This window comes from Falco cherrug, chromosome 1 (assembly GCF_023634085.1).
Source record: "Falco cherrug isolate bFalChe1 chromosome 1, bFalChe1.pri, whole genome shotgun sequence".
Taxonomy (NCBI): Eukaryota; Metazoa; Chordata; class Aves; order Falconiformes; family Falconidae; genus Falco; species Falco cherrug.
This window is the reverse complement of record NC_073697.1, coordinates 104407041-104424232: the sequence shown is the minus strand read 5'-3', so window position 1 is coordinate 104424232 and position 17192 is coordinate 104407041. Positions and strand designations below refer to the sequence as shown.

Here is a 17192-nt window from a genome sequence, read left to right as displayed (position 1 = left end):
CCTGCTTTGCGTGCAGATTCCTTCTGCTTGGACGTGGGTGCAGACCAGGGCGGGAAGGTGAATTTGGGTTTTTGCTGCTGACTTTTACCCCTCGTTTTCAGCAGGGCTGAGCGGCTGTGGTTATCAACTGAGCCGCAAATCGAGTTATGTGCAGGCAGCTTCATTCATATTCCCTGGCTCCTGCCCGTCTAGCCTTGTTAGAAATTCTCCAGCCTCTTTTATCCGCTTGTGAGCACATGATTTACGATCTGGTTTGAGTGGCTCCTGAGTGTTGCCGGCTAATTTGCCACCCTTTATTCGCAGGATTAAAGCTGGGCAGCAGGACGCTGCCCTACAGGTGGAGGGGCAATAGCTGGGAGGGACTGTGTTGGGTGCTGGGGAGTGATGCTGTATCAGGTGTGGGTGCCCCAGTGTGGGAGTGGGGTGATTTATGCGGGGCAAGCCCCTGCCTCAGTTTCCCCTGCAGTGCCAGCATCGCTGTGTGTCATGGTGAAATGGGCACACCAGGGCGCAGGGACCTGGTGCAGTTCCAGCACGCATTTTTCCCTGTTTTCCCCCGTTTTGCAGTGAAGGATGGAGCTCCTGGGGCTGAGCCCCTCTTGGGTGCAGGGTCCCTGCGCACTGCCCGGTCCTGCTCTCACCAGCACGGTCCCCCAGGCGCTGCGGGTGGGATGATGTGATGGTGGAGCCCCTCACCACGAGCTGCCTCTCTCCCTTGGGGTGAAGGCAGAGCACCCTGTGGCTTTGGCCCATTTCAGGGAAACCTTTGGCTGCCAGGCTGTCCTTTTGCCCAGGGTATGGGGAGGGAGGCGTGGGGACAACCAGCACGGGGGTCTGTGCGGGGACGCATGCATCACCCCCTGCTCTCTGCTGCCTGCAGAGCTCGGGCACGCCAGCGCTCCGTGTCTGCTTTAGCATGGCATCCTCCAGCTCGGCACGGCCGCAGCCTGCTCAGCCGGGCTGTCCCACCAGGCAGGCGTCCAGCACGCCCCACGCAGTGGTGGATTCTCCCCAGGGGTGAGACCCGAGGGCAGAGGTGACCTGGCCGCTGCTGGGACACACAGCATTGGCTCTGGGGTTTGCTTATGGCTCAGCAGCGTCTGCAATTAGCTGCCTTTAGCAGAGGAGACGTGGGGAACATGGGGCTCGGGCTGGCCCTGGCCTCTCTCAGTGCCTCAGTTTCCTCTCTGTCTATGCCAGCATTGCGCCGTAGCCCATGGCACACGCCGGTGATGGGGCTGCACTGGTGATGCTCAGCACTGGCTCTCCATTAGTAACAGGGATGCATATCTAAAAATCTTTTTTTTTCCTGTTTTCAGGTGAATATGGCCCTGGCAGGGAAGCCTTTAGACGTGACTCTTGGCACCTCCAGAGCTGACCGGTGGAATATGGTTTTTCCCCAGAAAGACGAAATCATCACCAGCTTAGTGTCTGCCTTAGACTCCATGGTAAGGCTCCCGTCCCCCTCCATCCTTTCACCTCCCTGTGATGGGGCTGGCTGGGAGCAGGGCCGAAGCAGGAGCGCTGTCGAGCTCGTCCCGCTCGCCTCCACTGCCAGAAAGCCCAGGGAGTTGCTGGAGCTGGGAAATAAAAATCCTCTTCTGCCCTGACAGCCATAAGGATCATAAAGTCAGCCCAAGTTAATCTCAGATGTGTATTGTTTTCCCATTAATATTTATGTTGGTATCAACTGAATGTAGGGTGGTTGGTTGGGTTTTTTCTTGATGTTTTACCAATGTTACCGTGAGCTTTTACACAACAGGAGAACAATGGCTTTTATCTCCGAGAACAAAGAAAATAACTTTCATATCTTTTGACGTAGAATTCCCGGTGGAAACCTTGCCTAAGTCAGCCGTGCTTACATAAACAAGATAACTGTCTGGATTAAGTCTTGTGGACCAGAGCTAATCTTATTTTTAACTGTGAATGTGATCAAGAAGGGAAAGTGGGTGTGTAGTAACAACTGTCTAATGCAATGCGACGTGCTAAATAGCCCTTCCTTTTTAAAGCCAAGTCACATTTAATATTTTTGTCTTGGATGTGTTGTCTTCTCTGTGCAGGTAGGGGTTTTTTCACTCCTACTAATTTCCTTCTCTTTGACCATCACCGCCCCACTAAGGAGCAGGTTCCCCAGCGCTGACCCACCCCAGGCAGCTTTGGTGATTTATATACATGCCATCCTGTACAGCAAATTGTGTTATCATAGTTTGGCTTCTTAACGAATATACATTATACCGCAGTCCTCATTAGGTGCTTACACCAGGGCCAGGGGGCCAGGCTGCTCCTGAAATTCAGCCTTTATCCCAGCACTTCACCAGCACCAGGCTCTGCACCCACTGAATCCTGGCTGCCTGCGTGTGTGATAAATAAACCACGGCACCACATGCGTGTCACCAAGCGGGCATAGGGTTTGGATTTGGTCTGCCTCCAGTTCTCACATCCCTTAGATTTTGTGTTTATTTTTTATGTATTGGGCTCTTTGAACAAAATGCTTTCATTTGCTACTGGTTTTTGAAAGGTGCTTTCGTAAAAATATCTATTTTGGGCGATGTGATTCAATACCTCCTTCTCGAAGAAGGTGAGCAGGAGCTAAAATGACCCAGTATAGAGACTGGTTTAAGCCCACGCAATTCAAGCTCGCTGGAAATGTGTGCAGGGAGCTGAAGGTAGCTCAGGGGGAGCTGGTCCCTGGGCAGCTGCTGTCCTGCTCTCCCCCTGGCTGCCAGCATCCTCCAGCCCCTCCACGGTGCCAGGGGCAGGCGATGTGTCTAACTGGGACTGGCGATGGGAAACCCCCCCTTTTACCCATTTAAATCGTGACCTGGGGATAGCATCTTCATAGTGTCAGTGCTATAGCTATGGGAATATGACTCAGGCTGCCAGCACTGCATAACTTTTATAATATAAAAAATAATAATAATAAAAACTCATATACGTGTGTATTATGTAGAGCAGGAAGCGCATGTTACATAAAATGGATTAATGGAGGAAGTCTTTTCCATCTCTTTAATGTTTTGCATAACTGTACAAGAAGAATCGTTCAACTAATCCAGACTTTGACCATATTAGTGCTCTGCAGCTGAAATAAGATTCCCGTGCTCCTTATTTCATTAGAGCTGGTGGAAAAATACAAATTGTTGTTGGTTGGTGGCTTTTTTTTTTTACAGGAATGTTTTCCTTTAAAGAAATACTATAAAATGTTTACTTTTAGGATAGGAAAAAGTGAAGCGAAATGATGGGTAAATAGTTCTTGTTTTCCAGCAAAGCACAGTGCAGCTGGATGCCCTTCTGGAGCTGTAAAGTTGCTGGGGATGTCATAAACCCCATAAAATTCTGACCCAACCCAGAACATTGCTTTTGATGGGGGAATCTTTTGATGGGAAGCAAAAAATCCCACTGGAAAATGGCAGGGGGGTGCCAAGCAGGGATGCTCCCACAGCCGCTTTGACCTGGTTGCCTCCCTGCAGTGCTCGGCGCTCTCCAAGCTGAACGCAGAGGTGGCCTGCATCGCCGTCCACGAGGAGAGCGCCTTCGTGGTGGGCACCGAGAAGGGACGGGTCTTCCTCAGCACCCGCAAGGAGCTGCAAGCTGATTTCCAGAAGTTTTGCCGTGAGTATCCGCACCAGCACGGTCTTCTCCCGTAACGAGGTTGGTGTTGCAGTTGTGGCAGCTGGGACCCCCCTGCGCACGGAGACGTTGTGGTTCAGGGGGGCACCACACTGCTGTCTGTCCATGGGGCTGAGCAGTGGTGGAAGTGATGGAGAAAGCGTGTGGGAACCACGGCCAGAGCCTTTTCCCTCACAGGGGGGGCACCGTGCGCCCCAGCTCGCCTCTCTGAAGCATCCCTGGGATGGCACGGGGCTGGATGGCTGCTCTGCTCCCCCGGTGCTCTCAGCCTGCGGCAGCACGGCCAGTGCGCTGGAGTGGCTTTTGGGGACTTAGCAGAAATAGTTTGTCCTAGCGATCCCCCAGAGAGGCTTTCTTGAGCCAAGGCTTTTTTCCTGGTTTTGGAAAAACAGGGATGGATTTGGGAGCTGGGAACGTTGGTTGTGGAGTTGCTTTTTTTTTTTTTTGAGGGGCTAACAGTGGTGAAAGGGAGCCCTGAGCAGGAGCTGTGGTCTCCCCGGTCTCAGATCAGAGACACCAGGGCCGTGTGTGACTGGTGGAAGCCCTGCATGTGGCGAGGCTGGCACCCAGCCCTCTGTCCCAGCTCCATGCCTCTGCCAGCTCCTTGAAAACAGCCTGGGAGCTGAGGGGAAGGTGGGACCTCTGCTGTAAATGGGGACCCGTATTTCTTGGACTGGACGGTGTCAGCCACGGCACGCCAGCTGCTGCTTTCCCCACTCCGTGCAGGAGCTGGGATGGGATCTGGCTTGGGGGGGGGCGGGGCAGACCCCAGACCTGGGGGAACCCCAGTCCTGCATCTGCTCGCACACGCTGCCCATGGTGGGATGTCAGTGGGGAGAAACGACCTGGCTGTGTGTGCACACGCACCGTGTTGATGGAAACCATATTGGTGCTTAATCCACTGGAGAGATTGCTCAGGAAGGGTTTGCTCTAGTGAAAACATGAGCGCTGTAAAGCTGCCAGGGTCGCTGTCTGCTCGGGTTATTCACCACACATGTGCGGGGTGAGCCAGCACGGCTTTGCAGGAGCGTCTCCCTGCCAAGGCTGTGCTCTGCGCCCCTGTCCTGCCTGCTCTGGGCAGCTGCCTGCCACCTCTGCCACGCACTCGCAGCCAGGACAGCCGCTGTTAGTTGTTCTTTGCTTTGGTGCGTTGCGTTTTGCAGGACAGGAGGCATTTTGGGGATGTTTCCTGCATTCACGGTTGACTCTGCTTCTTCTTCCCACCACCTGTGAGAGGCAGGAGGTCCCCGGCGGTGAGCGGCAGCGGGATGGCCAGCGGGAGAGAGCTCCCTCATAGATATTAAATGCCAACTGTGTCTTGCTACAGCTCACAATATTGATGACCATCTGCAAATCTCACTTTTAGAACTATATATACATATATCCTAGGCAGTGACCTACCGCTGTGCTGCGGCAAGGTGCCTGACATTAGATCCCGATTCCCCTCTCCTTTAGTTTCATTTACACCTTTGTCAAAATGAAATGGTCACATCTGGTTGAAAGCACATAGTCGTGACGATGGGGTTCGGGCGAAGCAGCTGATGTTGGAGACAGGGTGAAACGTGATAACTCTGTCTTGAATTATAAATGGCCCAGGCTCAGCTCAGCTCCGTAAAGCTCTTACAACTGGCACGCAGTGGAAAGCATCCCTGAAAGTGCCTCTGATTTATGGTCTAGCTGCCCCCTTAGAAAGGATCTGAAATAATCTAAAGCAGACATCTCTGGGAGATGTAAGAAGCCTCTTATCTCTCTGGGTGCGCAGACCTCACTTGAACGCCTTCCTTTATCTGAACCTCTGGCTCAGCCTTTCCTGATGCACGAGGGGACTTGACAGTGATCAGGATTAATGTCAATGGAGGAGAGTTAGCGCGCAGCCAGGAGGGAGAGTCACTCATGAGAGGGTGTGGATGCAGATGTGTTTCACCACCTTGGTAAAACACCTCAAAAAAGTTTTCCAGGGCCCGTGTCCCTGTGCTGTGGGAGGCCTGCAGAGCTTGCCAGAGGTTGCCTGGTGTTGGGTGGCTGTCCTCTTTCTTATGGCTAGTTCTGTGGGTGCCCCAGCTTGCTCTCGCCCCCATCCCAGCGATGTCCCAGCCACAGGCTCTTTTCCCGGGAGGGATCCACAATCCCCTCCTTGAGCACCCAGCAGCATCCAGGGCCGCTCACTGGCAGGAGCCTGTTGAGGATGATGAAGGAATTAGTCCTTCGCCACCGAAAATCCCTTGCGAATTGCTTTGGATAGAACAGCAATAATGCACTTGTAGTGTTTAATTTTCTGTACGTTTAGAGATGCAAGGAAGTCATTGCTGAAGATATGCTTTATTTGAGGTTTAATGGGGGAAATTAGCAGGAAATAGCTGGTATTACTGAGCTACGAGACGCTGAAGGGTAAAAAAGCCTCCAAGAAAGGCGGATTTTCTTTTCCTGAGAGATTGAAGGCTAAGCAGATTGAAACCAGAGAAAAGAAATGTGCTGCCCAATTAATCACAACAGTTTCAGTGCAGCTGAGAGGGTAAAACCAGGAAAGGGGGGGGCACACACAGGATGACCGACTCCACTCCCAGCTGCGCTGCTGGCACCACTGCCCATGCCAGCACCTTCCCCTGTACGTCGAGGGCTGCCGGGGGCTGTGACCCCATCCGAGCCAGGGAGCTAGCTGGGTGGGAGGCCCAGGGCACCTGCCTGCCCAGCCAGAGGACTTTGCTGATGCTGTGGGGGCGGTGAGGAACCCGGTGCCCACAAGACGCTGTCTTACCTGGAGTTTGGTGGGCAGGGATGCATTCAGCCTTGGCTGAAGCTGGTGTGACTCACCTGGTGGGTTTGATTGCTTCACAGCCACTCGAAAGCATGCATGGCATGGCCCACAAACCCTTTTCTCACGGCAGCATCTCCCGTTTTCTCCTCTCACCTCCGCAGGAGTCCAGCAGAGGAAGGAGCAGGATGTGGAGGCTCAGAAGAAGGCAAAGGAGTGCGGGCGAAGCGTGCTCAGGGTCTCCCCGGACCAGGGATCAGACGTGTACCTCCTCAGGAAGATGGTAGAGGAAGTGTTTGATGTGCTTTATAGTAAGAACCTTCACGCTTCCATTTGGGGATTTGGATTGCCCCTGGGGCTCGCTGAGCTGCCCAGCGCTGCTGCCAGATGCGGCTTTTGGCCCCAGCCCGGCTCCCCAGCGAGGGAGCAGGCACCTGGCAGGGGCAGCGTGGTGGGACGTGCTCCTGCATAGGGTTAGCGTTGTGTTGAGATGAGATCTGGCCATTGCTTCTTCACTTTCCAGCCCCAAACTGGGCAAAAAAAAAATATCCCTGTACTGAGGGGAGCATCCTCTGTGCTGCCCGACCAGGGGAAGCCTCTGCCATGCCCTGAGGGTGATTTTCAAGCTTTTTCCCTGATGCCGCATCTACACAAATACCTCTTTCATAAGCGCTGTGTTGGGGCTCTGCAGAGAATCTCTCACCCTTTTCCCTGGCAAGTCTATTTAAAAGAAAAAAAAGATGATTTTTCTAGCAGGCGGCCCTGCAGCCCCGGCTCCGAGAGACGAGCTGGTGCCGTTCCAGCACATGCATCATCCCCAGCAATAAAGCTTCTGCAATTAAAATGTAGATGACCATATGGCTGTTGATGTGTAACCCAGTGGGTTGCAGAGCTCCCTCTGGGCCCAATCTGTGGAGGCTCAAGCGGCAGCAGCGCTTCTTGCTCGGGAGGTCCCCGCTGGAGCCCCCATGGTTGGGGGTAGAGGCCATGCCCCCGGCTTGTCCCCCAGCAGCACCTCTAGGGCCACACACTGACCCGGGTAGGAAAAGCGAGGTTGGGTTGTGAAAACGGTGTGGCGAGCCCCAACGTTGCCCTGCACTGCTCAGCAGGTTGAATTAGTCCTGCGTGGTGCTTCGGGGCAGTTCAGGCCATGTGGCTGGACCAGCTGCAGAACTGGGTGTTTTGCTTTCCGGGGCACAACTCCCCATCACCATTTGGGATTTGGGGTGTGCTACCGAGCCCTGCTGGGGCCATGCGGGTCTCCCTGAGCCTGAAGCGCGGGCATTGCCCCTGTTTGTGTGCTGGCTTTGGGAACAGGCACTCCCACACCACGGGAGGGGGATAACGGGTGCTCCCACCAGCTGCCCTGGGCCCCTGCGCAGGCTTTGCTGCTGCTGGCTGTCATTCAGTGCTCACCACCAGCGCCTGCCGTGGGCTTCACAGACAGAAAAGGGAGATGGTATCCCTTTCTTCAGGGACTGACAGTCACCGAGGTTTTCTGAAACCACTTAGAGGACTTGGAGGTGATATTTCCATTAACGGGGGTAATCAAACCCTCTGACTGCCTTCAAAAGCCTGGGCCCAAGAGGGAAGGAAGGGGCAATGCAGAAGAGCCAAGGGAGCAGGGTGGGGAGGGTGTTTCAGCACTGGCTGGATCCCCGCTGTGAGCTGCAGAGCTGGGAGAGTGCCAGGCTTTGCAGGTCTCTTGGGAATGTGGGAATTATTCGTATATGACATACCATAAATATATAATTGCATAAAAAAGCCTGATCAGGGTGCATCCCACGAACAAACCAGGCAGCCCGTCCGTCGGGATGGGTTTGTGATGCTCTTTACCTTGGCGAGGTGTGTGGATGTGTGCGGGGACAAGCTGGCCAGGTCCCAACGTGGGGTGGCCAGTGTTGCCACAGCAGGAGGAGGTTGGGCATCCCTAGGCTGGTGGTTTTGGCCCTGGTGTTGGGTGTAGCTTTGGCACTGGATGTAGTTCTTGCTTTTTGAGTGTAATTCTGGCATTGGGTGTAGTTCTGGCTTTGCTGCTGATTCAGTAGGATCAGCTGTTTCCATCCCAGAGCCGCTCAATGGTGAAACCCGCTGGGCGAATGCTCCCCTCTCAGCATGCCCATTGGGAAGAACCTCTCCTGGTTGAGTGGGGAGAAATACCGCAGGAGATAATAAGTGCCCCAGGGTGATTCTGTTTCCAACACCAAGAGGGCTGTCAGAAATTAACAGTTATCTTTCTTATTTTTTTCTTTTTTATCCTTTTAGTCGCCTCCCATCAACAGGGATTGGAAACAAAAAAATCTTAGAAAATGCTCAGTCAAAAAGATCGCGTATTCCCTCCAGAGCCGGGTAATCTCTGCGCCAACAGGATGACTGATTACCGCCGGCTTCTATTAAACAGGCATTAATGATGATTATTGTCTCTCTTTAGCTAAACCGTGAGCCTCTGCACGGCAGCGCGAGGCTTGGTGAAGGTCACTTTGACAGTAACGCGTTCCCCATAAAAATATGTTTGGGGAGTTACTGAGTGTTGGGTTGATAAGGAGCCTCCGTGGGCGTCGGGAGCTTCTCCCCATCACGAAGAGAGGTGATGGAGGGAGGTGGAAAGCCGCTAGAGCTGGCACATCGGGGCAGGGAAACTGTCAGCTTGCAGAAAGTGTACTCGTGGTGTTGTGGTTCAAAGGTTCGTTTTGAAACTTCTGTTATTGGCTTAATTAAAACATTATCCATGCCGCCTATAAGGAGTCTTGATGGCTCATGCAAGTCGCACGTTGTTAGTTATCACGCGTTCCTTCAAAGAATATGTTGAAGAAATCACTTTTAATAAGGACTGGCTGACGGTGTCACAAGGATTTCCAGGGCTTCTGTAAGATCTTTTGGTGTGGGTTTTGGGGTTTTTTCCTTAAAGAAGAGAGAAGGAAAAGATTTTAAAGAAAACCAACAATATGGAATCCCACAGCTCTTTAAAGGTTCCATAATCTCCTCTGCCTGCCCCTCAGCCTGGAGGAGAAGGCACAGACACCTTGCCATGCAACCAGATGTTCTGCATCTGGACGCTGCTTTGCCAGACAGGTCGCATTCCTGCATGGCTGTTTCTTCTGCTTCATGCTTTCAGCACCAGGTTTATTGGTCACGGAGACTTGGGGTGGTTTCCAAAGTAATTTTTCCACAGAGAGTAGCTCAAGGGTTTTGGCCATTCTTTGAAATTCTTCAGAGGGAACTGGTTTTCTGTCAGTGTCTTGCCTGGAGAGCACTGTTAAGCATGCCCACTTTGGGCATGTGGACTTTTTAGCTGATTTAGAAAAGCTCTGTATAGCTGTGATGCTCGCTGGTCATCTGCTGCTGCTGGGGAAGGGAAAGCAGTTTGCTCCCGACTGCCTGGGGAGATTTTGGTCTTAGAGGTACAACCCCGCCTGGTGGGAACATGGAGGAGCTCTGTGCCCAAATCAAGGGGAGCGGGTGGGATTCCTGTGCTGCTGGATGCAATTGCGCAGTCAAATGTGTCGATGTTCGTGCTGCCTGTGAATGGTGGGATGGAGGGAGACTGTTGGGGTTTGGGTTTTTTTTCTTGTCCTTCAAAGTGTATCGAGGCTGTATGACAGCAACAGCAAGCAAAGTACTTTTGATTCTTCCAGGAGGTAAAATAAGAAAACTGACTGAAAATAAGGTTCCCAGAATATCTCGGTAAACATGAGATAAAAATCAGTGTGAGCCCTTCAGCCTCCTTTGTCAGCTTTCAGCTCCCTTCTGGCTTGCCAGCAGCCACATTCCTCACTGGCACGCGTCTGGGCGTTCCTGGGGGGTGAGCTTGTGGCCAAGTGACCCCAGCTGAGGATTTTACTGTGCAGCCCAAAAGATGAGACATCTGCTTATTGGCTTTTGTGAGTTTTTTATTAGTTAGCACTTCTAGAAAGGGTTTGTAGGGCTGTGCATACTAACTGCAGAGGTAGGAAGAGGTTTTCTTCTCGTAACGTTTCCGTTGGTATCTCTTGCCTCTTGAGTTTACTCCTCCAGCCTGGCTCGGCCGTGGCCGGAGGCACGAGGTGTCCATTGGTGTGTAACTCTGTCCCCTCCTCAGGTGAAGCTGTGGGGAAGAGCAGCGTGGTCCCTTTGCCATACGAGAGGTTCCTGAAAGAGCCGGGCTCGCTGGCAGTCGCTGGCTTGCCTGAGGGAATCAGCTTTAAGAAGCCCATGGAGTACGATGTGAAATCCCTGATGGCCATCCTAGAACACAGCCACAGCATCCGTTTCAGGCTAAAAAGGTAATTTTGGGGATCCCCAAGGGGCGGGAGGGCAGTGAGCCCTTGGGATGGCAGCTGTTACAAAGCCAGACAATGCAGAGATTTTGTGCAGAGCAGGCAAGGAGGGTCCTTCCCATGTGCTGGCTTCTCTCCCAGACCCAGAAACCTGGGTCCAGCCTGGAGGCTCATCAGTGTCAGGTGGCTCGAGACTGTTTCGGACTTGTTCCTATAATAAGCGCATGTAAACATGCGCATTAACCGCATCACTTTATGTGTCTCCGCCAAAACTTCCGCTGCAGAAAGCTAAGTGCTTTCCTGTCTCCAGAGGGGTTTCCAGCGTAAATGCTGCGGGCTTCTTCCCAGACTGAAATTGGGTTTTTAACGCCAGGCGAGGAGGGAGGTGGGGGACCATGGCGGGGCCAGTTCCCCATTTTGGCCACGTTTTTGCAAGCGGCTTGGTGGTTTCAGGCGCATTTCCTCTGCCTCTGCCTGGCTGGCGGCACCTCAGATCCATTCAGAGAAATGCTGAGCGCTACCAAATACCTCCTCTGAAGGCTCGGCACTTCTGGAAAATCAGGCTGAGACAGCTAAAAGTAGGACACGCAGAATTTGAGCCATCTGTGAGCTTGCGGCCGCCTGTCTCATGTGAAGCACGTGGGCTTCCTCGGTCTGAAGCTCGTCCCTGGGCTGACTGAGGTCCCCCTTGAAGGTGCCATGGGTCCTGGGGGCTGGGACAGGAGACAGAGTCAAGTTGTTACTGTCACAAATCGTTTTACTCCTTAAATGCACCGGACCGTGGAGCTAGGCAGCTTTGCCCTAGCTAATAAAAATGCGTTGAAGTACCTTAAGACCAACCTGCCCCACTTAAAGAAGACAAAAAGGGTCCAGGTGGCTGCAGAAGCTCAAGGTATTGGGTGATGGCTGTAATTTCTGAAACAAAGAGCCGGCAGCCGTGGCGCAGCGTGTCCCACCCTCCCAGGCATGGCTCTTCCCCCTCCACACCCTTGCTCGTCCTGGGACCGAAAGGAATCTGATTTTTCTTCCCCTTTTTTCCTTTCTTCCCCTCAGGCCAGCAGAGGAGCCCAGCCGAGAGCCAAACCCCGGCGTGGAGTTGACCTGTCCTTCCCTCGCCTCCAAGGGCGGCCGAGACTCTGGTGCCAACGGTCCCGTGGCCAAACCCCCCGGCCAGGACACCCCCTCCGCCGTCGCCGTCACCAACTTTCTGTACGGCGTCTCGCTGCCGGCCCAGATCGCCGTCGACCTAAAGCAAGAGGTGTCCTCCAGCCTGCCCGGGCCCAACATGGCGGGCGAGGCGCTGCTGCCCAGGCCGGCGGGAGAGCTGAAGGTGCCTTCCTCACAGGAGTACAGCGACTGCTGTGGTAATAGCCTGGAGTTTGCTCTCAGACGGGGGCCTGCTGTGAAGCCCACCCCCCGCAGGCGCTGGCCGGGGACAGGCCCCGGTGTTTTGGCCATCCTTGGATGAAAATCTGTGCAAAGCTCAGCCCCTGTGGAGATGAGGGCCCCCCGCCATGCCATGCCGTGCCGCCCCAGCCCCTCCCCGCGTGCCTGTGAGGTGCCAACAGGGCGCACCCCCATCTTTGCCCTGAAACACTGGGTGCTGCCCCCCAGGGGGGTGCATGGGGGGGCTTGGTGTGGCCAGGACCCTGGCGGGTGGTCACAGGCCAGGGTGCATGGAGGAGAGCTGGAAGGGTCGGGTCAGCGTCACTGGCGGGGGACAGCACCCGGGGGCTTGTTCGGGTGCCCGGAGCATCGGTCAGGCTCTCATCAGCCCTTTCTCCTTGTCTCCCCTCTTGTCCAGGACAGAAATCGTCTGTCTCTGGAGGTCCTCTCATCCAGAACGTGCACTCGTCCAAGCGCATCCTCTTCTCCATCGTCCACGACAAGACAGGTCTGTGTCCTGCTCCGGTACCGGAGGCAGCCAGCAGCCAGCAATTAGGGAAAGGTGTCCCCTGGCCCCATCGCTCCCCAGCGGTCTCCTATCTGCTCCAGGGACCTGGCAGCGCTGGAGGTGCTGCAGTGGCAAGATTTATTCCCTCTACTTGCTGTGTGCCTCAGCATCACAGCCAAGACCTTCATCCCTGCCGCCTCCGTGATGCTTGGTCCCCAAGCACTGCCGGCAGGCTGGGGAAGCCCATCCTGGCTTCATGCACGGCTTTGGGTGAAGCCGTTTGCCTGAGCTGCAAACAGCAAAGAGGGGCTGAAAGCTTGGCATTATTTCAAAATAACTGAAACCCACTAACCCTGGTGTGATTCTGCAGCAGTGCCTGGGGGGGGGGGATCAGCAACGGAGAGGGGACTCTGCCATTTCCCCACCTTCACCCCACCCAAGGGAAATGCAACCTAAAAATGCTGACATGTTTACATCACAACCCTCGCCTGCCTGCGTTAAATAAAGGGGAAAAATACGGGTGGGGAAGTTGGGAAGAAGAGAAGGAGATAAAAAGCTCCTCTGTGAAACGGCCGTACCTTTCAAAGGTTCGTTTCAGGTTGAGTTTGCTGTGTCCCGGAGGGTCTTTCATTTCAGGGTTGAGAAGTTTTATGGGGTCATTTCTTAGGAATCTGCTTTGCACATGCACGGCTGCAGCGGAGGTTGCTTGGGGCTGGGGCTGGAGCTGGGGAAGCCCAGACCTTGTCTGCCAGCCTGGCAAAATCCACTCAGGAAGAGGGAAATCATTATTTTTAAAGCAGCAAAGTCTTGTTCCTGTTTCCCAGCGCTTCGCGGGAGAAAAGTGCATCTGCTGTGTACGAACCATATGGAAGTTCCTTATTTCTTATATTTTGTTTTGATAGATAAGTGGGACAGTTTTATAAAAGAAACCGAAGATATCAACACCCTTAGGGAGTGCGTGCAAATTCTGTTTAACAGCAGATATGGTGAGTAGGAGTTAATATCCCATTATGCATCTGCAGCGCTTGTGGTTTGCATATCATTATATAGCAATCATTTTTGTTCCCTAACACAGCAGCAGAAGCCATATGCTAGAGCTCCCTTCTCATCCTAACACATTTAGCCCAGCAGCTCCCAGTCTCTGGGTGTCTGCTGAAGGTTATGTCAATATTTCTATCTGGAGCCCCCCCCCTCCCTCCACCGTCGAGGAATTTATAACTGGGCTGTAAAGCAGCCCCGGTTTGGAGCGTGGCACACCGGGTCAGGGCAGCCGAGCACCGCCAGCTCCGGCAGGCGAGAGGGAGCGGTGCCATGCGGCCATTTTACATTAGCGTGACAGGGAAAAAGAAGGTTGGTGTTGCAGCTGCTTTTTTTTCCACCTGCACAGCTTACGGGTGTCGTTGGTGCTCCCCTTGCCGTGGGCAGCACTTTTGGTTTAGTTCCAGGGCATTTGGGCAGCTGTAAGCTTGGGAAATTGCTCGGGAATGGGCTGATGGGCTGGAGCTTGCTGCCTGGGCCATCCCCATCAGGCTGTTCTTTTTAATTCATTTTATAATTCCCGAGTTATAGATGGGCTATAGGTGTCTGCTGTGTCAATTGTGAGTTCTGTATGGGCTACAGATGCCTGCTGTGTCACTCGTGAGTTCTGTATGGGCTATAGATGAGCTCTACAACTTACAATTCATATATGTGCTATGCAACTTGCGAGTTATATAGCTCAGCAACCAGCTGCAGGCACGGGGAGGTTGGGGACCGCACGTGGGCCAGCTTGCCCCTGGCTTGAGCAACGCTGGGCCTATTTGGGGGTTCTGGAGGACACCGTTAGCTGCATTTGCTGCTGCATTGTCCCCCCATTGTACCATCTCCCATGGGGGAGCTGTTCACGGGGCTCACCTTCTAGGACAAGCAAAGGAGAAGAGGGCAGGAGGCACTCGCTCTTCTGGAGTTCAAGCCTTTACACCTTCGTTTTATCATCTGTAAAAGGAAAAGCGTGTGTTTAAGTGAAAACCATGTGTTCACCTTTCAGCCGAAGCCTTGGGGTTAGACCACATGGTCCCCGTCCCATACCGCAAGATTGCCTGTGACCCCGAGGCCGTGGAAATCATCGGCATCCCGGACAAAATACCCTTCAAAAGACCTTGCACCTACGGCGTCCCCAAACTCAAGCGGATACTGGAGGAGAGGCACAACATCCATTTTGTCATCAAAAGGTGGGTGGCAAGGGAGAGTGCATGGCCTCAAGGGGGCTTAGGGATTTAAGCTGTGTTCCCTCTGTGCTCACAGGGTTGGTTTTGATGCCCAAAACTCCTTTCACCCTTTTTTATGGAAAAGAGCCAAGCAGTTTTTTCCCCCCAAACCTCTGGTTTCCATCGTGCTCTCCCTTTTTGTGAGGATGTGGCAGGGCTGGCCATACCACGCTTGCCCCCGAGCCCTGCCACCCTGTTGTAAGTCCGTGCAGCCACTGCCGGTGCCACCCTAAGTGTTCAGGTGGTAACAGAACCCTTTGATCATGGCACAACTCTTTCTAAAGGCATTTGGCGGATGGGAGCAGTGCCTTCGGGTGGGAGGAGGAACATCCATATTCACAACGCACAGGGATTCCCCTCCACCTTGTTTTGCAGTGATCACTTATGGACATTCTATATATACAATGATGAGGATGTGTCGCCTACAGGCAGGGCGTTGTGTCTTGATATCTGTGTTTGCACTGGAGTAGGAGGAGTGGACGCTTTTCTGGTTATCTCAGCACCATGCAATCCCTCTTTGCTTCCCTGTCAGGAAAATCTGCTCTATAATGTATTTATTTATTCGTTCCCTGCCTGTGCAGCGTTTGTGTTGTTTCCCTCTTAGAGGTATGAAACTACGGTGCAGGAAAGCCCTGCCTGAGGCTCCCAGGGGGGCTAAAAATCACCAGCATCAACAGGACTCAGGCATCCTAAAAGGAATTAGCTTTCCAGATGTCCCACGTTGCTCAGGTTGCGCTGTGCTGGATCGGGCCCCGGCATGTGGCCCCAAACACACTTTGCTCCCACGAGTGAAGTTGTGGGTGGCATCAATATATGGTATTCAGGCGACAGGTGGCATCTGGTTGATGGTCCAAGCCATGAAGTGAAGGTCCAGCAACAGCTACTTTGGTCCCACTGTCTGTTTTGGTAAAGCCAGCCTATAGCAACCTCATTTAATAAGTTAATTAAATTAAGAGAATGACTTATAAGCAGGTTTAAAGGTGCTTTAGTTAAAAAGCATGTGCTCTAAGGTTGCTTGGTTGCACAACAGGCTAAAAGGCTTTCTTTTTTTCACTGAAAAATCCATTCCTTTTTTTTAGAGATGAATAAAATGACTATTTTGACTTGGTTTAATGCTGTTCATTAATTAAAACCTAAAATTCAGTCATTAGAAGCACCTATTTCTAATCCCTTTTTTTTCCCTTTCCTCCTAGGATGTTTGATGAGAGAATTTTTACAGGTACGTTCTCCCCGTCCTTTGATTTATTGCCCACAAAATTGAAAGATTATTCAGAGAAGCAGAGCTGAAATAATGTCACCTGTAAGCAGCAAAAGTGCAGGACACATGCAATTATGCTCAGTGAGGAGAAGCCTTGTCTGTGCCCTACATCAGGGCACGCTGAGATTGCCTTTGCTGGGACTGGTGCAAGCACTGTGCACCCCTTAAATAGTGGTTTGAAGGTTTAAGCAAGAATTCCCTGGTGCATGAGGCTGGGCTGGCTCCCTGCGCCAGGCTGAGCTGCAGCTACAGGCAGCACCCGGCATGGTTCTGTGCTTTCAGGAGGAAGAAAAATCACTGCTGGGTTCCTCACTGGTAAATTATTCTCTTTCTAGCAGCATCCAGCCACTGACTGTTTTTAAAAGGAAAACAACAAAAATCCCTGTTTTCAGTGACAAAACCCTGGGGAGGGGGTTTCTTTGGCTTTCTTTGCCCTGCGTTTTCACTCCTTGTGCTTTGAGCAGGAGAAGCCAGGCTGAGCGCAAATAAAAGGAGACAGGTAGCGATGTCCGACCCGACCCTCGCTCCAGCAGCTGCCCCTGTCCACTGCCCTGATACCTGCCTGAGATACGGCACCGTACCCAGCTGTATCACCACCCAGCCCTGCTCCCCCATTGCCTGGGCTTGGCTTGCAAGTAAAGACATGTTTTGGAGTTGTTGTTGGGTTTGGTTTTTTTTTTTCCCCAAGCTGCCAACCCCGCACGCTGGCAGCTTTCCAGGCACCTTCTCCTCAGATATCTCCATCAACCAAATTAGCCGCTGTGGCTCCGTGACAGCCCCAGCCCTAAGGGTGCTCCCCAGGGCTGAGGACACCACAGCCACCCAAAGGGGGACCTCCAGCAGAGCCTTTAGGGGGTCCCACCTCCGGGGGGGGGTTTCTTCATCTCCAGCCCCATTAATTTTTTTTTTTCCTCAAGAAAAGGATTTTTTAAGCTCTAACCTACCCCCAAGGGATGGAGCAGTGAACCGTGTCTTCGGACACTTGGATTTTCCTTGCAAATCCATGATAGTTGCACGGTATGTGGGGGGAGGCATTGTATAGGTCTGTACCTCAGCTCAAGAGGTATGCTGATGGAAAGCAACGTGCCGTGAGCTCAGGGGTTACACGGCAGGGAGGTGCAGGTGGAATTTAGGAGATGAAGAAGCAAAGCCAGCAGGA

General features: G+C 53.0%; 1 protein-coding gene across 7 annotated transcripts in view; it reads left to right on the top strand.

Annotated features, from left to right (window-relative positions):
• The window catches only part of GTF2IRD1 (GTF2I repeat domain containing 1), a 67661-nt gene that overhangs the window by 20911 nt on the left and 29558 nt on the right, over window positions 1-17192 (top strand). For all 7 annotated transcript variants that reach the window (XR_008730223.1, XM_055699027.1, XM_055699024.1 and 4 more), the window contains exons 2-10: window positions 1320-1448; window positions 3468-3609; window positions 6544-6690; window positions 10458-10641; window positions 11689-11999; window positions 12440-12529; window positions 13432-13515; window positions 14556-14739; window positions 15969-15994. Coding sequence is in view for 6 of the 7 variants with exons in the window: in XM_055699027.1 (XP_055555002.1) it covers window positions 1326-1448; window positions 3468-3609; window positions 6544-6690; window positions 10458-10641; window positions 11689-11999; window positions 12440-12529; window positions 13432-13515; window positions 14556-14739; window positions 15969-15994 (1291 nt within the window). In the remaining variant the exon portion in view is untranslated. The remainder of the gene's footprint in view (window positions 1-1319; window positions 1449-3467; window positions 3610-6543; window positions 6691-10457; window positions 10642-11688; window positions 12000-12439; window positions 12530-13431; window positions 13516-14555; window positions 14740-15968; window positions 15995-17192) is intronic.